General features: G+C 38.9%; 1 protein-coding gene across 1 annotated transcript in view; it reads right to left on the reverse strand.

The window, feature by feature from the left end:
- Nucleotides 1–9,792: 9,792 nt before the first annotated feature.
- CUNH1orf185 (chromosome unknown C1orf185 homolog) overlaps nt 9,793–25,952 on the reverse strand; it is a 41,175-nt gene continuing 25,015 nt past the window's right edge. The window contains exons 4-5 of the mRNA XM_032297071.1: nt 11,941–11,977; nt 9,793–10,172 (exon numbers count right to left, since the gene is read on the reverse strand). Coding sequence (XP_032152962.1) covers nt 9,871–10,172; nt 11,941–11,977 — 339 coding nt within the window. The 3' untranslated portion in view covers nt 9,793–9,870. The remainder of the gene's footprint in view (nt 10,173–11,940; nt 11,978–25,952) is intronic.

Raw genomic sequence — 25,952 nt, forward strand, 5'->3', positions numbered from 1 at the left:
AGGGGAGGTCTTGTTGACATCACTCTGCTATTGTTTTCATTTGGAGGTTTGAAGTATGGTTAAAGTGTAAATAAGGCTGGGCACAGTGGCTCACACTTGTAATCCCAGCACTTTGGGAGGCCAAGGCCTGTGGATCACCTGAGGTCAGGAGTTCAAGACCAGCCTGGTCAACATGAGAAAACCTTATCTCTACTTAAATACAAAAATTAGCCAGGCGTGGTGGTGTGTGCCTGTAGTCTTAGCTACTTGGAAGTCTGAGACAGGAAAAATGCTTGAACCTGGGAAGTGGAGGTTGCAGTGAGCTGAAATCGTGCAACTGCACTCTAGCCTGGGCAACAGAGTGAGACTCCGTCTCAAAAAAGAAAAAAAAAGCGTAAATGCTAAATTGATAATGGATAGTCTGTAGTTTGTACTGTATTAACTTAGTTAAACTAGAATTATGTTTCTCAGAATCTTTATCTATGTATAGTTCTTGGCTAAAGTTGGCCTAAAGAGGAATTTGTGTAATCTTTGGAAAGCAGACTCTAAGCAGAGGCCATTATTCTGTGAAGGTTATCTGCCTAGATGTGGAAACAGACTACAGAGAGGCCGGTGGATTCCAGTTTGTCCTCACTTGTTTGCCCTATATCCAGTTCTTTTCAGTGTCCAGTTCTTCCTTCCAACTGATCCTGTTGGCAAACAATGGCCCTGGGTCTGCCATCAGATGCTTGGTAGCACAGTGTCAAAGGCAGTAGCAAGCTGGATGCAGTGATGTGCCCCTGTAGTCCCAACTTCTTGGAAGGCTGAGGTGTGCTGCTTGAGCCCGAGTTCAACTGTAACCTGAGCAGAATAGTGAGACTCTGTCTCATAAAATAAGATAAAAATAAAATAGGCTGGGTGCGGTGGCTTATGCCTGTAATCTCAGCACTTTGGGAGGCCAAGGCAGGTGGATCATGAGGTCAGGAGTTTGAGACCAGCCTGGCCAACATGGTGAAACCCTGTCTCTACCAAAAATACAAAAAAATTAGACGGGCGTGTGGTGAGTGCCTGTAATTCCAGCCACTCAGGAGGTTGAAGCAGATAATTTTAATAAATGAGTAAATGTGTTAAGTTTTTAAGAAATAAATTCCATTTATGGCTCGGCACAGTGGCTCCTGCCCATAATTCTAGCACTTTGGGAGGCTGAGGCAGGTGGATCACTTGAGGTCAGGAGTTTGAGACCAGCCTGACTAATATGGTGAAACCCCATCTTTACTAAAAATGCAAAAATTAGCCAGATATGGTGGCACAAGCCTGTAGTCCCAGCTACTCAGGAGGCAGAGGCAGGAGAATTTCTTGAACGCGGGAGGTAGAGGTTGCAATGAGCCAAGATCGTGCCACTGCACTCCAGCCTGGGTGACAGACTCTGTCTCAAAAAAAAAAAAAAAAAAAAAAAGAAAGAAAGAAATTTCATTTATTGTATTGTTATGGGATAACAGTTACTTTATGTGCATACATCTATTTATCATTTGTAACATTAACAAGAATTTGGTCAGGCAGGATGCTTTGATTGTAGTAATAGAAATAATGGTCGTTCTAGTTTATGCCAAAAGGGGAATTTCTTATAAAACTACAAGGGTACCCTAAAGAAACCAAGTACATCAGTTGAAGCCAGGCCTTAGGGACTACAGCCAGTAAAAGAAATCAAATCTTGCTAGCTTAAGCGAAAAGGGGATTTTGTAATTAAGATACAAGAACACCTTACCAAGCCAAGGGTAGAGATTACAGCCATACTTCATGAAGGGCTGGGACAAGGAAAGGAAGCATTGTTAGAAAGCCAGAAATCACACTTTCTAGTCTCTCATCTCCAGTTTTCACTTTGCAAATGTTTCATTTCTCCCTCACTGCAGATTTCGTTGTGTGTGTGGTTTTTTTTTTCCTTCCTAAGCCACATAGTAGGACATGGCAACCCATAGCTCCCCAGTTTGTATTTCCTCTATTCAGAGAAGAGTCAGATGAAAGCCAGAATCTCATATCCCTACCCCAAATTCCTGGGGAAGTTTTAGAACCTCACTAAAATTAGAAATAAGTTGTTTCTGTGGGATAGGCAGTAAAACAGATGTTTCAGGACACCAAGAGACAGAGACCAATTAAAATTTTTGTTTTCACTGCTGCTTACAGAGCTTGGGCTTACTTAGATTTAGGCGAGGATAGCAAAAATGTGCTAGAACCCATAGCACACCGTGAAAATGACTGGGTGTTTCAAAAGAGAGAGCAATTCTAACTCTTTTTACAAGGAGTTGCCCTTGGGATAGAAATAATAGGCCTGGGTAATGCTATCATTTTTTTTGAGGGAAGCTTCTTTGCATTTATTGTTCGAGATCTGATTTATCTCTCAGGAAGGTATGAATATGTCTTAGTATGAGTAATTTAAGCACAAAAGCTAATATACTTGCTAATGAGTCATTTTTTTCCCAAGGAGAAAAAAGATTAATTACATGGAGAATGTTTAGGAAAAAAAGAAAAAGAAAAGAAAAGATTATGTAGTGAGTGTCAACATCCCTCAGAACTATAAACAGAAATCTGACCACGGTACTCATAGACTGGAGAGAAACTTTAAATCATCTAGCATGAGGCAGGTACCTACCTGTAAGCATTTTTATCATAGTAGGATGCGGGGTGAGGGACATTCTTAGAAATAGAGATAGGAAAGGAAAAAAGAAAATTGTTTTCTAAATTCCTTTTTTTTTGAGACAGGGTCTCACTTTGTTGGCCAGGCTGCTGGAGAGCAGTGGTGTATTCTAGACTCATTGCAGCTTCAACCTTCATGGCTCAAGTGATCCTCCCACCTCAGCCTCTCAAATAGCTGGGGCTAAGGTGTGTGCCACCACACCAGGCTAATTTTTGCATTTTCTATAGAGACAGTATCTCACTATGTTGTCCAGGCTGGTCTCAAACTCCTGGGCGCAAGCAAACTGCCCACCTCAGCCTCCTAAACTGCTGGGACTATAGGCATGAGCCACTGTGCCTGGCCTATTTTCTGGGTTCTTTACAGTATTTCAAGCTAACTTGCAGGAGCAAAATTATACTGCTTACTAAAAGCATAACATGGGAATATTTGAATTATAAGTGATTTATGTATTTTAAATTTAGAAAAACTATAGAGATATTCCACCCAGCCCTACCTACACTGAAATAAAATTGAAATCATCAAAAATATAAGAAAATGCAGTGGATATTTTATTCAAAAATATGTTATTTTTCTTGTCAGGTGCAGTGGCTCATGCCTGTAATCCCAGCAATTTGGGAGGCCAAGGCAGATGGATCATTTGAGGTCAGGAGTTCGAGACTAGCCTGGCCAACATGGTGAAACCCTATCTCTACTAAAAATACAAGAATTAGCCAAGCATGGTGGCAGGTGCCTGTAATCTCAGCTTCTTGGAAGGCTGAGGCAGGAGAACTGCTTGAACAGAGGAGGTGGAAGTTACAGTGAGCTGAAATCATGCCTGGGCAAAAGAGCGAGCCTCAGTCTCAAAAAAAAAAAAAAAAAAAAAAAAAAAGAACTGGGGAAGTTCAACTGACCAGGGCATTGGGGACTTTACCCCCTCAGCACTCTGGTTCAGATACTGCACTTCTCCCTTGCCCTTTGCAACCCACAGTCTGGGAGGATGCCACCAGGTTGAGAAGCGCAGATCTGAGCAATAGCTCTGACTGGCCCAGCACCGCGAGTTTTTGGCACAGAACTGGGTGGAAGTTTTGACTAGCACTGACAGCAACTGCAGAATGGATCTACCTGCCCCCCAGAAAGAGGGAGAACTGAAAGTAGGGAGACAGGTGATATGGCTTCGTGGGTCCCACCCCCACAAAGGCCAGCAAACTGAAACACTCTTGCTTGAGAATTTTGAAGCCAGCACATCAGTTCGAGCTTGACCCAGAACAGTCGAACTCGGTGGGGGGAAGGGCATCCACCATTGCAAAGGCAGGTCTAATCTCACCTGTGTAAACAAAAGCCAGAGGAAGCCTACACAGCAGCTGGGTTGAGTCCGAGGCAACCCAGCAGTGCCTCTGCAGGCAGACAAGGGACAGACTGCCTCCTCAAGTGGCTCCCTGAATCCTGTATAACAAAAAAAAAAAAAAAAAAAAAAAAGCCTCATACACCAGAGGGGCCTGATTGTTAAAAGGAAAACTAAAAAACAAAAAGAAATAGCTTCATCATCATCAGAAAGGACTTCTACTCAGAGACCCCATCTGAAATCACCAACTTCAAAGATCAAAGGTAAATAAGCCCATGAAGATGGGAAGAAACCAGTGCAAAAAGGATGAAATCATCGAAGACCAGAATGCCTCTCCTCCTCCAAAAGGTCACAACTCCTCACCAGCAAGGGAACAAAACAGGATGGAGAATGAGTTTGATGAATTGACAGAAGCAGGCTTCAGAAGGTAGGTAATAACAAACTTCTCTGAGCTAAAGGAACATGTTCCAACCCAATGCAAATAAACTAAAAACCTTGAAAAAAGGTTAGATGAAATGCTAACTAGAATAACCAGCTTAAAGGAGAAAATAAATGACTTGATGGAGCTGAAAAACACAGCACGAGAACTTTGCAAAGCATACACAAGTTTCAATAACCAAATTGATCAAGCAGAAGAAAGGATATCAGTGATTGAAGATCAACTCAATGAAATAAAACGAGAAGGCAAGAATAGAGAAAAAAGAGTAAAAAGAAGTGAACAAAGCCTCCAAGAAATATGGGATTATGTGAAAAGACCTAATCTACACTTGATCAGTGTACCTGAATGTGATGGGGAGAATGAATCCAAGCTGGAAAATACTCTTCAGGATATTATCTAGGAGAACTTCCCCAATCTAGCAATGCAGGCCAACATTCAAATGCAGAAAATACAGAGAACACCACAAAGATACTCCTCAAGAAGAGCAACACCAAGGCACATAATTGTCAGATCACCAGGGTTGAAATGAAGGAAAAAATGCTAAGGGCAGCCAGAGAGAAAGGTTGGATCACCCACAAAGCGAAGTCCATCAGACTCACAGCAAATCTCTCAGCAGAAACCCTACAAGCTAGAAGAGAGTGGGGACCAATATTTAATATCCTTAAAGAAAAGAACTTTCAACCCAGAATTACATATCCAGCCAAACTAAGCTTCATAAGTGAAGGAGAAATAAAATTCTTTATGGGCAAGCAATTGCTGAGAGATTTTGTCACCACCAGACCTGCCTTACAAGAGATCCCGAAGGAAGCAGAAAGGAACAATCAGTACCAGCCACTGCAAAAATGTACCAAATGATAAAGGCCAATGACGCAATGAAGAAACTGCATCAACTAACAGGCAAAACAACCAGCCAGTAACAAAATGGCAGGACCAAATTCACACATAACAATATTAATGTTAAATGTAAGTGGCCTAAATGCCTCAATCAAAAGAGACAGACTGGCAAACTGGATAAAAACTCAAGACCCCTTGGTGTGCTGTATTCAGGAGACCCATCTCATGTGCAAAGACACACATAGACTCAAAATATAGGGATGGGAGAAGATTTAGCAAGCAAATGGAGAGCAAAAAAAAGCAGGGGTTGCAATCCTAGTCTCTGATAAAACAGACTTTAATCCAATAAAGATCAAAAGAGACAGAGAAGGGCATTACATAATGGCAAAAGGATCAATGCAACAAGAAGAGCTAACTATCCTAAATATATATGCACCCAATACAGGAGAACCCGGATACATAAAGCAAATTCTTAACAACCTACAAAGAGACTTAGACACTTGCACAATAATAGTGGGAGACTCTAACACTCCACTGTCAATATTAGACAGCTCAACAAGACAGAAAATCAACAAGGATATCCAGGACTTGAATGCAGATCTGGACCAAGTGGAGCTAATAGACATCTACAGAACTCTCCTCCCCAAATCCACAGAATATACATTCTTCTCAGCACCACATCACACTTACTCTAAAATAGACCACATAATTGGAAGTAAATCATGCCTCAGCAAATGCAAAAGAACAGAAATCATAACAAACAGTCTTTCAGACCACAGTGCAGTCAAATTGGAATTCAGGATTAAGAAACTCACTCCAAACCACACAACTACATGGAAACTGAATAACTGGCTCCTGAATGATGACTGGATAAACAATGAAATGAAGGCAGAAATAAAGATGTTCTTCGAAACCAATGAGAACAAAAACACAACATACCAGAATCTCTGGGACACATTTAAAGCAGTGTCTAGAGGGAAATTTATAGCAATAAATGCCCACATGAGAAGTGAGGAAAGATCTAAAACAACACCCTATCATCAAAATTGAAAGAGCTAGGGGAGCAAGATCAAAAAAACTCAAAAGCAAGCAGAAGACAAGAAATAACTAACGTCAGAGGAGAACTGAAGGAGATAGGGACACAAAAAACCCTTCAAAAAATCCATAAAGCCAGGAGCTCATGTTTTGAAAAGATCAACAAAATAGACCACTAGCCAGATTAATAAAAAAGAAAAGAGAGAAGAATCAAATAGATGCAATAAACAACAATAAAGAGGGTATCACCACCGATTCCACAGAAATACAAACTACTCTCAGAGATTACTATAAACAACTCTATGCACATAAACCAGTAAATCTGGAAAAAATGGATACATTCTTGGACACTTGCACCCTCCCAAAACTAAACCAGGAAGAAGTTGAAACCCTGAATAGACCAGTAACAAGTGCTGAAGTTGAGGCAGCAATTAATAGCCTAACAACCAAAAAAAGTCCAGGTCCAGATAGGTTCACAGCTGAATTCTACCAGATGTACAAAGAGGAGCTGGTACCATTCCTTCTGAAACTATTCCAAATAATACAAAAAGAGGGAATCCTTCCTAACTCATTTTATGAGACCAACGTCATCTTGTTACCAAAACCTTACAGAGACTCAACTAAAAAAGATGATTCTGAGGGCTCTACAGCCATGTGGAACTATAAGTCTAATTAAGCCTTTTTCTATTCCAAAAAAAAAAAAGAAAGAAAGAAAACCTCAGGCCAATATCCATGATGAACATAGGTGCAAAAATCTTCAATAAAATACTGGCAAATTCCAATGCAACAGCACATCAAAAAGCTTATCAATCATGACCAAGTAGGCTTCATTTGGGGGATGCAAGGCTGGTTCAACATAAGCAAATCTATAAATGTAATCCATGTCATAAACAGAACCAAAGGCAAAAACTACATGATTATCTCAATAGATGCAGAGGAGGCCTTTGACAAAATTCAACAGCCCGTTATGCTAAAACCCCTCAATAAACTAGGTATCGATGGAACATATCTCAAAATAATAAAAGCTATTACGACAAACCCACAGTCAATATCATACTGAAAAGGCAAAAACTGGAAGCATTCCCTTTGAAATCTGGCACTAGACTAGGATGCCCTCTCACACCACTTCTATTCAATATGGTATGGAAGTTCTAGCTGGAGCTATCAGGCAAGAAAAAGAAATACAGGGTATTATATTAGGAAAAGAGAAAATCAATTGTCCCTATTTGCAGACAACATGATTGTATAGTTAGAAGACCCCATTGTCTCAGCCCCAAATCTCCCTAAGATGATAAACAACTTCAGCAAAGTCTCAGGATAAAAAATCAATGCAAAAAGTCACGTGCATTCCTATACACCAATAATAGACAAACAGAGAGCCAAACTATAAGCGAACTCCCCTACACAATTGCTACGAAGAGAATAAAATATCTAGGAATACAACTAACAAGGGACGTGAAGGACTTCTTTAAGGAGAACTACAAACCACTGCTCAAGGAAATAAGAAAGGACACAAACAGATGGAAAAACATTCCATGCTCATGGTTTGGAAGAATCAATATCGTGAAAATGGCCATACTGACCAAAGTAATTTATAGATTCTATGCTATCCCCATCAAGCTACCATTGACCTTCTTCATAGAAATGGAAAAAACCACATTAAAATTCATATGGAACCAAAAATAGAGCCCACATAGCCAAGACAATCCTAAGCAAAAGAAAAAAACAAACAAGCAAACAAAAAAAACAAAGCTGGAGGCATCACAATACCTGACTTCAAACTATACTACAAGGGTACAGTAATCAAAACAGCATGGCGCTGGTATCAAAACAGAGATATAGAACAATGGAACAGAACAGAGGCCTTAGAAGTAATGCCACACATCCACAACCATGTGATCTTTGACAAACTCAGCAAAAACAAGAAATAGGGAAAGGATTCCCTTTTTTATAAATGGTGTTGGGAAAATTGGCTAGCCATGTGCAGAAAGCTGAAACTGGACCCCTTCCTTACACATTATACAAAAATTAACTCCAGATGAATGAAAGATTTAAACACAAGACCTAACACCATAAAAACCCTAGAAGAAAACCTAGGCGAAACCCTTCAGGACATAGGCATAGGCAAGGACTTCATGACTAAAACACAAAAATAAATGGCAACAAAAGCCAAAATTTACAAATGGGAGCTAAACTTAAGAGCTTCTGCACAGCAAAAGAAACAATCATTAGAATGAACCAGCAACCAACAGAATGGGAAAAAATTTTTGCAAGCTACACATCTGACAAAGTGCTGATAGCCAGAATCTACAACCCCATCAAAAAGTGGGTGAAGGATATGAACAGACACTTTTCAAAAAAGACATATATGAGACCAACAAACATATGAAAAAATGCTCATCATCACTGGTCATTAGAGAAATGCAAATCAAAACCACATTGAGATACCATCTCACACCAGTTAGAACGGCGATCATTAAAAAATCTGGAGATAACAGATGCTGGAGAGGATGTGGAGAAAAAGGAACACTTTTACACTGTTGGTGGGAGTGTAAGTTAGTTCAACCATTATGGAAGACAGTGTGGTGATTCCTCAAGGATCTAGAAATAGAAATTCCATTTCACCCAGCAATCCTATTAATGGGTATATATCCAAAGGATTATAAATTATTGTATTATAAATACACATGCACACATATGTTCATTGTGGCATTGTTTGCAATAGCAAAGACCTGGAACCAACCCAAGTGCCCATCAATGATAGACTGGACAAAGAAAATGTGGCACATATACACCATGCAATACTATGCAGTCATAAAAAACGATGAGTTCATGCCCTTTGTAGGGACATGTATGAAGCTGGAAACCATAATTCTCAGCGAACTGACAGAAAACCACACACCACATGTTCTCACTCATAGGTGGGTGTTGAACAATTAGAACATATGGGCACAGGGAGGAGAACATCAACAGTGGAGTATGTTGGGGGATGGGGCATAGGGGAGGGACAGCAGGGAGGTTGGGGAGGGATAACACTGGGAGAAATGCTTGATGTAGGTGAGGGGGGATGGAGACAGCAAATCACCATGGCATGTGTGTATCTATGCAACAATCCTGCAAGATCTGCTCATGTACCCCAGAACTTAAAGTACAATTAAAAATAAATAACAAAAGAAAAAAATGTATACATCTATACATAGATATATATAATTTTTGTGATGAAGATTTTTAAATGTTTTTATCCTATTTGTTAAAATACATTCATACCATTTAGTGTGTCTTTGGATGAGATACAGTAAGTTAAGCTTAATGTTCATGACATCACTCTAGTTCTTCCTAATTTTGTTTCTAGAAATAAGAACCAGCAAGGGAAGTAGAGCCACTCTATGGTAAAGAACAAAAAAAAGTAATATTAGCATGGACATGTTAAGAGACTCAGAAGCTGATAATTCAGTTTCAGCTTTACTTGATTCCAGTGCATACAAGGTTTCAAAAGAAAGAAATCATTCAGTATTATGTTGAAGGTTTTGTATTTCAACCTCTGTGTTTCTTCATGAACATTTTCCCTTAATGTGGTCATCTTTTTGATAATCACAAAGTGTCATTTAGTACATTTTCAGAACCCTCTTCCAGTGAAATGGTTGACAAGTATGAATACACTTTTTCCATTAGAGGTTCCCCGAGAGAAGGCATTGACGAGTTCCTTTTCACTAGAGAATCATCAGAAAACCAGTCATCAGCTGCTTCTATACTTTGACTGTAATAAGAATCAGATGGCAGTGTTGATAAGCTTAATGTAACACTGCTGCGATTTGTTGGGGATCTCTCAGAGGGATCACAAATGACTTTTTTTGTTGCAAGGCGGGACTCATCTTTAGAATGATCTTTAATTGCTGTAAAAAGATAGATTTGTTATGAATATTACATATTCACGAGCCAACTCTTAATTATAAGGACAATGTTAGAATGGGCAGAATAATGCTATAAAGAAATTCTGAGTTGCTATCATCTTCCACACAGTGTTACATGTAATTAGGAATTAGCAATATTTTCATGATAATCAAGAACAGAAAAGTCTATTCTAAATGAAGTTAACATGCTCAAGCAGAAAAAGACTAATTAGGCTAGACATGCTTCAAAATGTTCTTTAAAATCAGAAAAGACTGCTTTGTTTTAAAAATAAATTTTAAAAATACTGGTATAATTAATAAAGTGACATTTTTCACATATTCAATTTTTGTAAATATTAAATTACAAATTCAACTTTCTGAGAAAGAATCATTTATTTATGATTGTAGAAATAACTACTACATATATGAAAAAAAGAAAATTTAAAAAAAAGAAAAGCAATAACTACTAATATTTACAACTCAAAACCAAGCAAAAATCCCTTGTAAGATACATAGTATCTATTTGGAGCAAAGGTATTTATAACTAATTTGTTTCATTTTAAAATAAGGACAACTAAACATCAAAAAAGATGAGTACATGCCTCCTTAAGCAAGTATTAGAAAATACCTGGTCTGCATTGGGAAGGGCAGATGAATTGGCTTAACACCAGTAATAGTAACAAACCTTCCTGTAGTGACTTTCAATTTACAAAGCATTTGGATATATTTCTATATGTTATTTATGCTCTTAATAATTCTTCAAGGTAGTTATTATTAGCACCACTTCACGAAAAGAATAAACAGACTTAGAATGAACCATTACAAATCAGATACAAAATAGATTTTAGCCTAGATTTTCATTACTTTGTCTCATGCTTTTCCCATTATAGTATTTAGGTTGCACATTTGCCATTAAAATATGCTGTTTTAGAAAATATTATATCTATACAATATTCTATAATACCTTTTATAACATTTTACATATTAACTTTTTAAAAAAATTCTGTATAAGGCCATTCTTGCAAACATATTAACTTTATTTTTTGAGACAGAGTCTCACTATGTCACCCAGGCTGGTGTACAGTGGCGTGGTCTCAGCTCACTGCAGCCTTCGCCTCCTGGGTTCAAGTGATTCTCCAGCTTCAGCCTCCCAAGTAGCTGGGATTACAGGTGCCACCGCACCCAGCTAATTTTTGTATTTTTAGTGGAGATGGGAGTTTCACCATATTGGCCAGGCTGGTCTTGAACTCCTGGCCTCAAGTGATTCACCTGTCTCAGCCTCCCAAAGTGCTGGGATTACAGGCGTGAGCCACTGAAGGTCTAAACATATTAACTTTTCATATTTTCCACATTTTAAAAGCTCTGTAAAATATCTTGTTATATTTTCTATTCAGCATCTCTAAAATTATGTAGAAGGAAAAAGAAACAAAAAGAAAAAAATATGTAGAAGGTAATGTTTTGAGGCACTAAGATGTAATATGCAGTATCTTTTTATCCACAAGCATTACTATATAACATTGACTATGATATCTTTGTGTACAAATAAGAGATAAAAACTAAAACTTTACATTTTAGTTTAAGATATAATATTGCAAGTTTCATTTTTCTAAAAAAATTATGCCCTTTTACATACTAATAAATTAATGCTTCCTTTACATTTTCATACCATTAAGATATTTAAATGACATTTAGGATAGTCTCTTGATTCTTCAAGATGGGAATTGCTAAAGTTTATTAAGATTTCTTCCAATAAATTATTGAGAAAAAATACCTTTTGTATGTGCTGCTTTCTTTTTTCTTTGCTCCTCCTACATTGAAAAAAGTTATTTATATTTTAAAATCAGAATACTTTTGATATAACATATTTTATATGAGAGTAATAAATTTTAACATTATAATTTTTAATGGAAAATGTTTCTTTCCACAGTATGAATTTCTTTCACCAAAATATATTAAGAGAAAAGAAAAAGTGTTGAAGTGTCATCTGAAATAAATTTGGATTGATCCAAAAAGGCAGTCTCCAGGATAAGGAATAATAGTTTGAATAGGATTTGTTCTCTCCATCCTCAGCAACTTGGTCAGAACTAGAGAGGGCTAAAAATAATTAGAATTTCTAGACTTATTTAATGATCTAACAACAATAATAACAAAAAAGTGAATTCTGGTTGAAAGTCTTTGTAAAAATGGGAATTTTTTTTTTTCTTAGAGACAAGGTCTTGCTCTGTCACCCAGTCTGGAGTGCAGTGGCATTATCATAGCTCACTGCAGCCTTGAACTCCTGGGCTCAAGCAATCTCCCTGTCTCAGCCTCCTGAGTAGCTGGACTACAGGTGCATGCCACCATGCCTGATTTGGGAATATTCTTCCATAGCAAATAAAACATTGCTTAAACAATACATTCCAGATATGTTCTGGGAAGTGTAGTGGTATAGTAGTTCTTGAACTTTAGGGCATTATAATTACCTGGTGTGCCTGTAAAAATTCCAATTCTTGATGATAATATCAGACCCTACTGAAACAGATTCTCTGGAAGTGGGCTTGGGAGTATGCATTGTAACACATTCTGCAAGTGATTCTAATTCAGGTTTTTCTTACATCACTAGATAAACAATAGGCTAAGGCATGGAGTGTTTGGAATGGAGTGGTTGAAGATGAAGTTGGAGAGATAACAGCATCAGATCTTATGTTCTGGGAGAAAATGTGTCAGTGCTCTGTGCTTATCTGCATTTTCCTGTCTCCCAGAAAAGCTAATTTAGAATACTTATATGCATTTTGTTAGTATAAGCGCCTTTGTTTTTGAGACAGGGTCTCATTCTGTCACCCAGGCTGGGATGTAGTGGCATGATCATGGCTCACTGGAGCCTCAACCTCTTGGGCCCAAGTGATTCTCCTGCCTTAGCCTCCTGAGTAGCTGGAACAACAGGTGCATGCCACCATGCCTGGTTAATTTTTTTTAACATTTTATACAGATGGGGGTCTCACTTTGTTGCCCAGGCTGGTCTCAAACTCCTGGGCTCAAGTGATCCTCCCACCATAGCCTCCCAAAGTGCTGGGATTACAGGCATGAGCCACTGCACCCAACCAGCACTTCTTACAAAATCAACTAATTCTTTGTCACTTTCACCTTAATTAACAAATGCCAGTATGGGCTTCCTGGGCTTACCTTGGCTAGATTTAAGACCAATTTATTCTGTGACTCCTGTATAAATTACCTTAGAATATTGCTTCTCAGACTTTGATGTGCCGTTAGATTACCCTGGGAGTTTGTTAAAATGCAGATTCTGACTCAGTAGATATGGGATGGGGTATAAGAGTCTGCATTTCTAACAGGCTCACCTACGTAATGCTGATATTGCTGCTCTGGGAACCAAAGATTAAGTCCCCAGACTGATTAAAATTTGACCCAAAATAAGGGAATGACAAATGGACATTCTTATATACTGCTACATGTACATAGGTGGAAATTTTTGCAGTGAAACTTAATAAATCCACTTCTAGAAATTTATTATGTCAAGTAAATAATTTTGGTTTTGTGTAAACATTCAGCTACCAGAATATTCACCCAAACATTGTTTTTTAAAACCCGCAATTTCAAATCTCAAGCATATGGCTGGGTGCAGAGGTTCACACCTGTAATCCTAGCACTTTGAGAGGCCAAGATGGGTAGAACCCTTGCACCCAGGAGTTCAAGACCAGCCTGGGCAACATAATAAAACCCTATCTCTAAAACAAAACAAAAAACAAAAACAAACAAAAAAACACTGAACCAGGAAGAAATTTAATGACTGAACAGACCAATAATAAGTTCTGTTTATGTGATGAATCACATTTATTGATTTGTGTATGTTGAACCAACCTTGCACCCCAGGAATAAAGCTTACTTGATTGTAGTGAATAAGCTTTCTCATGTGCTGCTGGATTTGGTTTGCCAGTATTTTGTTGAGGATTTTTGCATCAATGCTCATCAAGGATATAGGCCTGAAGTTTTCTTTTTGCTTTGTGTCTCTGCCAGGTTTTGGTATCAGGATGATGCTGGCCTCATAGAATGAGTTAGGGAGGAGTCACCCCTCCTTAATTTTTTGGAATAGTTTCAGCAGGAATGGTACTAGCTCTTCTTTGCACATCTGGTAGAATTCAGCTATGAATCCATTTGGTCCTGGGCTTTTTCTGGTTGGTAGGCTATTTATCATTCACTGAAGTTCAGAACTTATTATTGGTCTGTTTAGTGATTAAATTTCTTCCTGGTTCAGTCTCTGGAAGGTGTATGTGTCCAGAAATTTATCCATTTCTTCTATATTTTCTAGTGTATGTGCATAGAGGTGTCCATAATATTCTCTGATGATTGTTTGTATTTCCATGGGTCAGTGGTAATATCCCCACTGTCATTTCTGATTGTGTTTATTTGAATAGTCTCTTTTCGTTTATATTAGTCTAGCTAGTGGTATATTTTATTACTTTTTTCCAGAAAACCAGCTCCTGGATTCGTTGATCTTTTGAATGTTTTTTTGTGTCTCACTCTCCTTCAGTTCAGCTCTGATTCCGGTTATGTCTTGTCTTCTGCTAGCTTTGGGATTTATTTGCTCTTCATTCTCTAGTTCTTTTAGTTTGATGGTAGGTTGTTAACTTGAGATCTTTCTAACTTGTTGATGGGGGCATTTAGAGCTATAAGTTTCCCTTTTGACACTGCCTTAGCTGTCTCCCAGAGATTCTGGTATGTTGTGCCTTTGTTCTCATTAGTTTCAAAGAACTTCTTGATTTCTGCCTTAATTTCATTGTTTATCCAAAAGTCATTCAGGAGCAGGTTATTCAATTTCTATGTAATTATATGGTTTTGAGTGAATTTCTTAGTATTGGTTTCTAATTTGTGCTGTGGTCTGAGAGACAGATTGTTATGATTTCTGTCCTTTTGCATTTTTTTTTTTGAGACAGAGTCTTACTCTGTCATCCTGACTGGAGTGCAGTGGTGCCATCTCAGCTCACTGCAACCTCTGCCTCCCAGGTTCAAGTGATTCTCCTGCCTCAGCCTCCTGAGTAGCTGGGATTACAGGCACATGCCACCATGCCTGGCTAATTTTTGTATTTTTAGTAGAGATGGGGTTTCATCATGTGGCCAGCTGGTCTTGAACTCCTGACATCAGCTGATCTGCCTGCCTTGGCCTCCCAAATTGCTAAAATTATAGGCGTGAGCCACTGTGCCCAGCCAGAGTGTTTTACTTCTGATTATGCAATCGATTTTAGAGTATGTGCCATGTGGCAATGAGAAGAATACATATTCTGTTGTTTTGGGTTGAAGAGTTCTACAGACGTCTATCAGGTCCATTTGATCCAGTGCTGAGTTCAGGTCCTGAATATCTTTGTTAATTTTCTGACTCAGTGGTCTGTCTAATATTGTCAATGGGGTATAAAAGTCTCCCACTATTATTGTGTGGGAATCTAAGTCTCTTTGAAGGTCTCTAAGAACTTCCTTTATGAATCTGGGTGCTCCTGTGTTGGGTGCATAGATATTTAGGATAGAAGATCTTGTTGAATTGGACCCTTTACTGTTATGTAATGCCTTTCTTTGTCTTTTTTTTTTTTTTTTATCTTTGTTGGTTTGAAGTCTGTTTTGTCTGAAACTAGGATTGCAACCCCTGATTTTTCTGTTTTCCATTTGCTTGGTAGATTTTTCATCATCCCTTTATTTTGAGCCTATGTGTATCATTGCATGTGAGATGGGTCTCTTGAAGACAGAATATTAATGAGTCTTGCTTATTTTTCCGTCTTGCTACTATGTCTTTTAATTGAGGCATTTAGCCCAGTTGCATTCATGGTTAGTATTGATATGTATGGATTTGATCCTGTCATCATTATGTTAGCTTGTTATTTTGCAGACTTGCTTATGTGGTTGTTTTATAGTGTCACTGGTCTGTATATTTCAGTGTTTTTGTGGTGGCTGGCAAGGTTCTTTCCTTTCCTACTTCCTCCAGGAGATCTTGTAAGGCAGATGTGGTGGTAATGAATTCTCTCAGCATTTGCTTGCCTGGAAGGATATTATTTCTCCTTCACTTTTGAAGCTTAATTTGGTCAGATATGAAATTCCGGGTTCAATTTCTTATCTTTAAAAATGGTGACTATTGGCCCCCAATCTCAACTGGCTTATAGGGTTTCTTTTGAGAGGTCTGCTGTTAGTCTGATGGGCTTCCCTTTGTAGGTGGCTTGATCTTTCTCTCTAGCTGCCTTTAACATTTTTTCTTTCATTTTGACCTTGGAGAATCTAATGATCATGTGTCTCAAGAATGTTATTCTTGTGAAGTATCTTACTGGAGTTCCCGTATTTCCCTGAAAGAGATGGATGATATTCTGAAATCTGTTTTCCACATTGGTTCCATTCTCCTCATCTCTCTCAGGGATACCAATGAGTTGTAGCTTAGATCTCTTTACATAATCCCATATTTCTCAGAAGTTTTATTCATTCTTTTTCATTCTTTCTTCTCTATTCTTGTTTGACTGTCTAATTTCAGAAAGCCCATCTTCAAGCTCTGAGATTCTTTCCTCCACTTGGTCTATTCTATTAATACTTGTAATTGCATTATACAATTCATGTAATGTGTTTTTCAGCTCTATCAGGCTGGTGATGCTCTTTTCTACACTGGCTATTCTGTCTGTCAGCTCCTGCATTGTTTTATCATTTATTATTATTATTATTATTAGAGATGATGTCTCACTATGTTGCCCAGGCTGGAGTGCAGTGGCTATTCACAGGCGCAATCCCACTACTGATCAGCACGGGAGTTTTGATCTGGTTTGTTCTCACCCCTCCTTAGGCAACCTGGTGGTCCCCTGCTCCCAGGAGGTCACCATATTGATGCCAAACAGTGTGGGCACCCATCAGCATAACGCACTTCAGCCCAGAACTCCTGGGCTCAAGGGATCCTCCCACCTCAGACTCCCAAGTACCTGGGACTACAGGCATGCGCCACTGTGCCTGGCTGTTTTAACAAGATTTTTAGCTTCCTTGCACAGAGTTTCAGTGCACTTCTGTAGCTCAATAATCTTCATTCCTATTCATATTCTGAATTCTATTTCTGTCATTTAAGCCATCTCAGCCTGGTTCAGAATCTTTGCTGGAGAGCTGATGTGGTCATTTGGAGGAAAGAAGGCACTCTGGCTTTTTGAATTGTCAAGATTTTTGCACTGATTCTTTCTCATCCTTGTGGGTTTATCTACCATCAATCTTTGAGGTTGCTGACCTTTGGATATTTTTTCCTTTTCTCCTATTTGATGACCTTGAGGGTTTGATTGTGGTGTAAGGTGGATTCAGCCAACTGGCTTCATTTCTGGAATATTTTAAGGAGCCAATCCTCAGCTCCCTATTCCTACACGATGTGCTCTAACTCTGGGGGACTTGTATTAGGCCCTGACTTTGTTCTCTGGCTCGAGGTTGGGAATTCACTTTGCTGGGGGCACCAAGGTGCTCTTGGACCATGGCACTACCTTCCAATGGGTGGTGTCAGCCAAAGCATTTAGCAGTGGGGCAGCAGTGGGATCATTTCTATATACTAGCCAGAAAATGACAATTTCTACTGGCCAGCAATCCATGGCCAATCATTGTTTATTTTAGATTTAAATGTAGAAAGTTGTAAAAGACCATTGCTATCACTCTAATGACACAAGCAATATGGATCTTTCTAAAAAATATTTCTTCCTTTCTCCCTTTGTCTTTTTTCTTTTGGTTAGAGACAATGTCTTGCTTTGTTGCCCAGGCTGATCTCAAACTCCTGGGCTCAAATGATCTTCCCACTTTAGCTTCTCACAGTGCTGGGTTTACAGATGTGAGCCACCAAGCCCAACCAATAATCATATTTTAAAAATAAAACAAAAAACCTAACTCCAGAAAGTGACAAGCCCTTTATAAGAGAGAAGACGTCTACAGTAGCTCTTACCACTGACTAAAATGGAGAGAGGAGGAGGAGCAACTGCCATAGATAGGAGAAGAATTGCAAAAGAAATTCACAGATGCAAAGCAAAAGCAATTCAATTTGTTTACTTTTTCAACAAATAATACCGGAACAATTAGACATGGGTACCGCCAAAAATGAACCTTGACCTAAGCCTCACTCTTTACACAAAAAAATTAATGACAGGGCACGGTGGCTCATGCCTGTAATCCTAGCACTTTGGGAGGCCAAGGTGGACAGGTCACCTGAGGTCAGAAGTTCAAGACCAGTCTGGCCAATGTGGTAAAACCCCATCTCTACTAAAAATACAAAAATTATCCAGGTGTGGTGGCAGACACCTGTAATCCCAGTTACTCAGGAGGCTGAGGCAGGAGAATTGCTTGAACCGGGGAGGCAGAGGTTTCAGTGAGCCAAAATAGTGCCACTGCACTGCAGCCTGGGCAAGAAGAGGAAAATTCTGTCTAAAAAGAAAAAAAAAACTAAAATGGACCAAACACAGAAATGTAAAGTGTAAAACTATGATAGTCCAAATAATCTTGAAAAAGAGCAAAACTTGAAGCACACACTTTCTGATATTTAAATTTACTACAAAGCTATAATAATCAACACAGTATGGTACTGGTATAAAGAGAGACATATAAATCAATGAAATAGAACTGAGAGTCCAGAAATAAATGCTCACACTTACAGTCAACTGATTTTTGATAAATGTGCTGAGACAATGAAATGGGAAAAAAAGACTTTTCTACGAAGGGTGTTGGGACAACGAGATATCCACTGCAGGTGAATGCAGTTGGACACATATACACAAAAACATATATTTTTAAATGGCTAAAATAAACAACATAGATAGTATCAAATGTTGGCAAGGATGCTTAGAAACTGCATTTCTTATGGATCTAACAAGAGAGACAAGGCAGCAGCCAGCAAAAAAAAAAAAAAAAAAGAAAAAAAGAAAGAAACTGCATTTCTTAGAGTATGGTGGCACATGGCTGTAGTCTTAGCTAATCAGGAGACTGAGGTGGGAGAAGCACTTGAGCCCAGGAGTTAAGAGTCCATCCTGGGCAACATAGCAAGACCATTGCCTTTAAAAAGAAAAAAAAAAAAAAAAGAAAGAAACGGATCTCTCCTACATTACTGTTGGGAATGTAAAGTGGTACAGGTACTCTGGAATGAAGCCTGACAGTTTCTTAAAAAATTAAATATCCTCTCACCATACGACCCAGAAACTGCATTTCTGGGCATTTATTCCTGAGAAATGAAAACTTATCTCTAAAGAAAAACCTGTACATGAATGTTTGTGGCACCTTTATTTGCAAGCTCCAAACTGGAAACATCCCAAATATCCCTCAATGCATAAATGATAAAACTCTGTGGTACATCCACACAATGTTATACTACTCAGCCATGAAAAGGACAAACTATTGATGCAGCGACTTGGAGAGACCATATAGATATTATTACGGACTGAATGTATGTGTCAATTTGAAATTCATTTACTGAAATCTTAACCCCCAACATGATGATCTTAGGAGGTGGGGCCTCTGGGAAGTAATTAAGACATGAGGACTTGAGCTCTCATGAATGGAATTAGTGCCTTTATAAGAAGAGATGTGAAAGTGTGCTCTTGCTTTCTCTGCTCCCTGCTGTATGAAAACACAGCAAGAAAAAGGCCATCTCCAAACCAGGAAGAGAGCCTTCACCAGAACCAGGTCTTTCAGCATCTTGATCTTGGAATTCTCAGCCTCCAAAACTGTGAGAAATAAATGCTGTTTAAGCCACCCAATCTATGTCACTTTTGTTATAGCAGCCTGAAATGAATAAGACAGATATTATGCTGACATAAACAGGGTCTCTTGGAGTGTGGTGGCACATGTCTGTAGTCCCAGCTTCTCAGGAGGCTGAGGTGGGAGGATCCCTTGAGTCCATGAGTTCAAGGTTACAGTAACCTATGATTGTGTCACTGCACAATCTCAAAAGAAAAGCCAATGTCAAAAGACCACACACTACAAGACTTGATTTATATAACATTCTGGAAATGATAAAATTATAGAGATGGCAACAGATCACTGGTTGCCAGGAGCTAGGGAAAGGGAGGGAGGGAGTGATTACAAAACGTAGCATGAGCTGGGTGTGGTGGCTCACACTCATAATCCCAGTGCTCTGGGAGGCCAAGGCGGGAGGATCACTTGAGGCCAGGAGTTTGAGACCCCATCTGTACAAAAAATTTAAAAATTTAGCTGGGTGACCGAGCACAGTGGCTCATGCCTGTAATTCCAGCACTTTGGGAGGCTGAGGTGGGTGGATTGCCTGAGGTCAGGAGTTCAAGACCAGCCTGGCCAACATGGTGAAACCCTGTCTCTACTAAAAATACAAAAATTAGGTGGGTGTGGTGGTGGGCTCCTGTAATCTTGGTTACTCGGGAGGCTGAGGCAGGAGAGTCACTTGAACATGGAAGGCAGAGGTTAGAGTGAGCCAAAATCTTGCCACTGCATTCCAGCCTTGATGATAGAGTGAGACTCCATCTCAAAAAAGAAAGAAAAAAAAATCTAACAAATAATATGAAAGACCTGTATACTGAAAACTATGATTTAAAATTTTTAAAGATTTCTATAAATATATTAAATTTAAATTAAAAGAGATCTCAATAAAAGTAGAGTAATACTATGTTTTTGGATTGGAGGAGTCAATGTTGTTAAGATGATCTCCCTAAATTGATTCTCTCTAAATTGATTTATAAATTTAGTGCCAGTCCAGTAAAAATTCAAGATGATCTTTTTACAGAAGTAAACAAGTTGCTTCCAAAATCATGTAGAAAAACAAAGCACCAGAATAGCCAAAACATTCTTAAACACAGAGGAATAAAGTTGGAGGATGTATAATACCTGATTCCATAAGGCTAGAGTAATCAAGACAGTATAGAATTGTTTAAAGAAAAATACTTCACTTAATAGAATGCAGCGTTCAAGAAATAGACCAACCCATATACAGTTGATTGATTTTCAATAAAGTGCCAAATTAGTTCAACAAAGAGAAGTCTTTTTAACAACATTTTCTGAAACTATCATGTATCTTCGTGGAAAAGGGCCAACCTTGGCTTCTACCTCATAGACCTAAAAATAAAGGCCAACAACAGCACATCTTACGGAAAACACAAGAGAATATTTTTGCAAACTTATGGAGATAAATTTGTATCCTATTTGCTACATGGATACAAATTTCTGTTAATAGAAAAAATATCACAGATTGGACTTCATCACATTAAACCTTTCTGCTTGTCAAACAGATTATTATAAAAATGAACAGAGAGCCAGAGCCTGGGCAAAAACATTCAAAACATATATATTTGACAACAGACTTGTGTCCATTTTATATTAAGAACTCCTATAAGTCATTAATTTAAAAAGCAAACAAATCCAACCTGGCCAACAGGGTGAAACTCTGCCTCTACTAAAAATACAAAACTTAGCCAGATGTGGTGGTGTACACCTATAATCCCAGCTACTTGGGAGGCTGAGGTAGGAGAATCGCTTGAACCCAGGAGGCAGAGGTTGCAGCAAGCCGAGATTGTGCCACTGCATTCAAGCTAGGTGACAGAGCCAGACTCCATCTCAAAAAAAAAAAAAAGCAAATGAAACAAAACCAACATTTCAATTTAAAATGTGAGTAGAAGAATGAAACAGGCAGGTCACACACACAAATATATATGGCTAGCCAATGAGCTCACCATCTTTAGTCATCAGGAAAATATAAATTAAAAACTATTTTATTTTGTATTTTATTTTGCATTGTTTGAGATGAAGTCTTGCTCTGTCACCCAGGCTGGAGTGCAGTGGCACAACCTCTGCTCACTGCGACCTCTGCCTCCCAAATTCAAACGATTCTCCTGCCTCAGCATCCTGAGTGGCTGGGACTACAGGCAAGCGCCATCACACTCAGCTATTCTTTCTTTTTTTTTTTTTTTTTTTTAATGAGGTTTTGCCATACTGGCCAGGCTGGTTGTAAACTCCTGATCTCAGGTGATCTGCCCATCTTGGTCTCCCAAAGTGCAGGAATTACAGGTGTGAGCCACTGCACCTGGCCTAAAAGCACATTTAAATGCCATTTGATGCCCATTAAAATAGCTAAAATTAAAAATACAAATAACAACACCATATGTTGGCAAGTACATGGAGCAATTGAAACTCTCACTTTTTGCTGATGGTAGTGAAATAAGTTACAATCACTTTGGAAATCTGTTCTGCAGTTTCTTATAAAGTTACATATATGTCTTCCCAAGTCCTGACAATTCCATGTTCAGGTATTTAATCAAGAAAAATGAAAATAAAGGCTGGGTGTGGTGTCTCATGCCTGTAATCTCAGCATTTTAGGAGACCAAGGCGGGTGGATCACTAGGCGTCAGGAGTTCGAGTCCAGCCTGGCCAATGTGGTGAAACCTGGCCTCTACTGAAAATATGAAAAATTAGCCGGGCGTGGTGGCATGTGCTTGTAGTCTCAGCTACTTAGGAGGCAGAGGCAGGAGAATCACTTGAACCTGGGAGGTGGAGGTTGCAGTGAGCTGAGATCACGCAACTGCATTCTACCCTGGGTGACAGAAGGAGACTCTATCTCAAAAAAAAAAAAAAAAAAAAGAAAGAAAGAAAAATGAAAATATATGTTTACTGAAAGCATGTGGTTGTTTAGAGTAGTCTTATTCACAGTAGTCAAAAACTAAAAACAACCCAATCTCCATCAACAAGAGAATGCATAAATAAAATGTTCTATAATAACACACATAATAGTATGGGTGAACCCCAAAACTTTTATCGAGTAGTTCAGACATAAAAGATATAATTTAATTTATATATAATTTAGGAACAAATGATAATTAGACCTTGTTGTTAGAATTCAGAAAGCTGCTGGGTGGGCTCATGCCTGTAATCCCAGCACTTTGGGAGACTGAGGTGGCTGGATTACCTGAAGTCAAGAGTTTGAGACCAGCCTGGTCAACACGGTGAAAATCTATCTCTACTAAAAATACACAATTAGCTGGGAGTGGTGGTGCATGCCTGTAGTCCCAGCTACTCTGGAGACTGAGATAGGAGAATTGCCTTAAACCCAGGAGGTGGAGGCTGCAATAAGCTTAGATCGTACCATTGCACTCCAGCCTGGGCGACATGAGCAAAACTCCATCTCAAAAAACAAAGAGACAAAAAGTCAGAAAGCTGACACCTGGGATGAGTAGAGGAATTGACTGGAAAGCAGACATGAGAGAATTTTCTTAGATGATAAAATGTTCTGTACTTTGTTTTAGTTGTTGGTTGAATGTATACATAGTTGTCAATGTTCATTAAGTGGAATAGCTAAAGTCTTTGCATTCTAGTGTAGGTAATTAATTTCAAACTATTTAAAAATTATATCAATGAAATATTTTAAAAACCACATAAATTTCACTTCAGTGATATTCTTCCCCCAAATCCACAACCCCAGTTATACATAATGAAAAAAAAAAAGTTAAATCCCAATTGAGGGACATTTCACAAACATGACCAGCACTCCTCAAAGCTGTAAAGGTCAGGTTAAACAAGAAAGATGGAGATATAGTCACAGAGCAGAGGAAATTAAAGAGACAAATGCAATGTAGGATTCTGGATTAGGTCCTGAAATAGCAAAAATACATTCATGTAAAAACTGGTGAAATCTAAATAACATCTGGAGTTTAGTTAATAATAATGTACTAGTGTTGGTTTCTTGGTTTTGACAAATGTACCATGGTAACTTAAGATGTTAGCACTGGAGGAAAACTGCGTGAAGAGTATAGGAAAATTTTACATTATCTTTATGACTTTTTTTTTTTATAAATCAAAGATTATTCTAAAATTAAAAGTTTACTTAAAATCATTTTACAAAAGCACAAGCATATACATTTTCCAGTAACAGGGGTTGGGTGCAGTGACTCACACCTGTGATCAGCATGTTGAGGGGCTAAGGCAGGAGGCTCACTTAAGCCCAGGAGTTCAGGTTAAGCCTGGGCAACACAGGAAGACTATCTCTACAATTTTTTTTTTAAAAAAGTAGATATGGTGGTGTGCACCTGTAGTTCCAGCTACTCAGGAGGCTGAAGTGGGAGGATCCCTTGAGTCCAGGAGTTCAAGGTTACAGTGACCTATGATTGTGCTACTGCACTCCAACTTGGGCAACACAGCAAGACCCTATCTCAAAAAAAATTTCAGTAATAAAAACTAACAATGTAATTATAGAACCAGCTCACTCTTGTTACTTTGTCAGTGGCAGTTATAACAACGTAATGTGTTTCTGAGTTGCAGTGGGTCCCCAGGTTGCAAGTCACACATGAGCATGCCCAGATGAACAAGTTACCCCTGATATGTGACCCAGAGCTGACCAGAATGGAAAAGTTAACTGCATGCAGAATCTAAGTAACTTGAGTTGAGGAACAGGGACCCAGTAAAGCATGAGGGGGTGCCCTGTTTTTGTTTTTAGAGCTGGGGTCTCACTATGTTGCTCAGGCTGGCCTTGAACTCCTGAGCTCAAGTGATCCACCCACCTCAGCATCCCAAAATGCTGGGATTACAGGTATGCCACCATGCCCAGCTCCTGTTTTGCTGAAGTACAAGTTTAAAAGCCAAGGACCGGGCACCTCCTCTTTGGGACCCAATCGGATCATGCCTTGTTGCATTTTTCTATCTCCTTCATAGTTACTGCCTTTCAAATACAGTCCCAGACCCCAGCTCAGGGAGATATATTTGATCATTGCCTTCTAACTCCTTGCCCAGGCAACCTGCAATGAAACTTTTTCTTTTCTCAAAAACTGTTGCCATAGTATTGGCTTCTATGCATGTCAGACAGAATACCCACTGCTTGGTAACAAAATAAGATGTGCAAGCCTTCTATAAAGTTAATTATAAGCTGGGCATGGTGTCTCATTCCTATAATCCAGCACTATGCCTCCTTTATAATTTAGGATAGGTTCACAAGGCCCTTCAAGAATACAGAAATAAAGTATTGCCTCCTCCTGGAAGACTTAGTTTTACTAAAAACAAAAACACTACTGCTATTGAACGTCAAGGGAATCACTACCTGGATACATCTGTCCAGGATTAAGCCTGTTTATTGTAAGTCCTCACAGGCATTAGAGGAAGATACCATGACTTATGTTTATAAACCACTAAAAGACTGAAAGCTATTATTTCACAAATGCATAAATATATAACGTGATGCTGTGGGTGGGCATAGGAGCATTAATTTTTCTCTTCCTTCTAGTTCGTTTTCTTGTTTAACCTCCTAGTAAAGTTTATACTTTCTAGATTCCACATAAAGATGATGGTGGCACAAGGCTTCCAACCCATCCCATCTTTTGACCTAGAAAATAAAAACTCCCTGCTGTTGGGCCCCTTGGATCAGGTATCTAGAGATTTTTACTCCTTCAATGCTAGGCAGCGCCTACACCCATAGAATGAGCAAGAAGCAGTTACAGAAGATGGGCCTCTGCCCTTCCCCAGGCCCTTTAAGGAAGAGTAATCTCTGAGGTGGGGAATGAGGTTAGGAAACGGTCAGGACTTGTTTTCTGGTCACAACCCTGCTGACCAAAACAGGATCTTGTCCAGACAGGACAAAGTAAAGAAACCCACAGGAATCAGCAGATGGTGACAAAAGTGATCCCTACCGGCTCTCATTGCTCCTTAACATAAGACAGTACTACCAGTGCCAGGGCAGTGACTCAGAAGTTATCACCACTTTCCATGGCAAGAACTCTGATATTACTGCCCCTTTCCTAGGATGTTCTTGGTAATCTACCCCTTCATTTGCATTGATCCACCCCTTAATTTGCATGTAATTGAATGTTGGTT

The sequence above is a fragment of the Sapajus apella genome, unplaced genomic scaffold (genome assembly GCF_009761245.1).
Source record: "Sapajus apella isolate SASKATOON/1434 unplaced genomic scaffold, GSC_monkey_1.0 scaffold36, whole genome shotgun sequence".
NCBI classification, from domain to species: domain Eukaryota; kingdom Metazoa; phylum Chordata; class Mammalia; order Primates; family Cebidae; genus Sapajus; species Sapajus apella.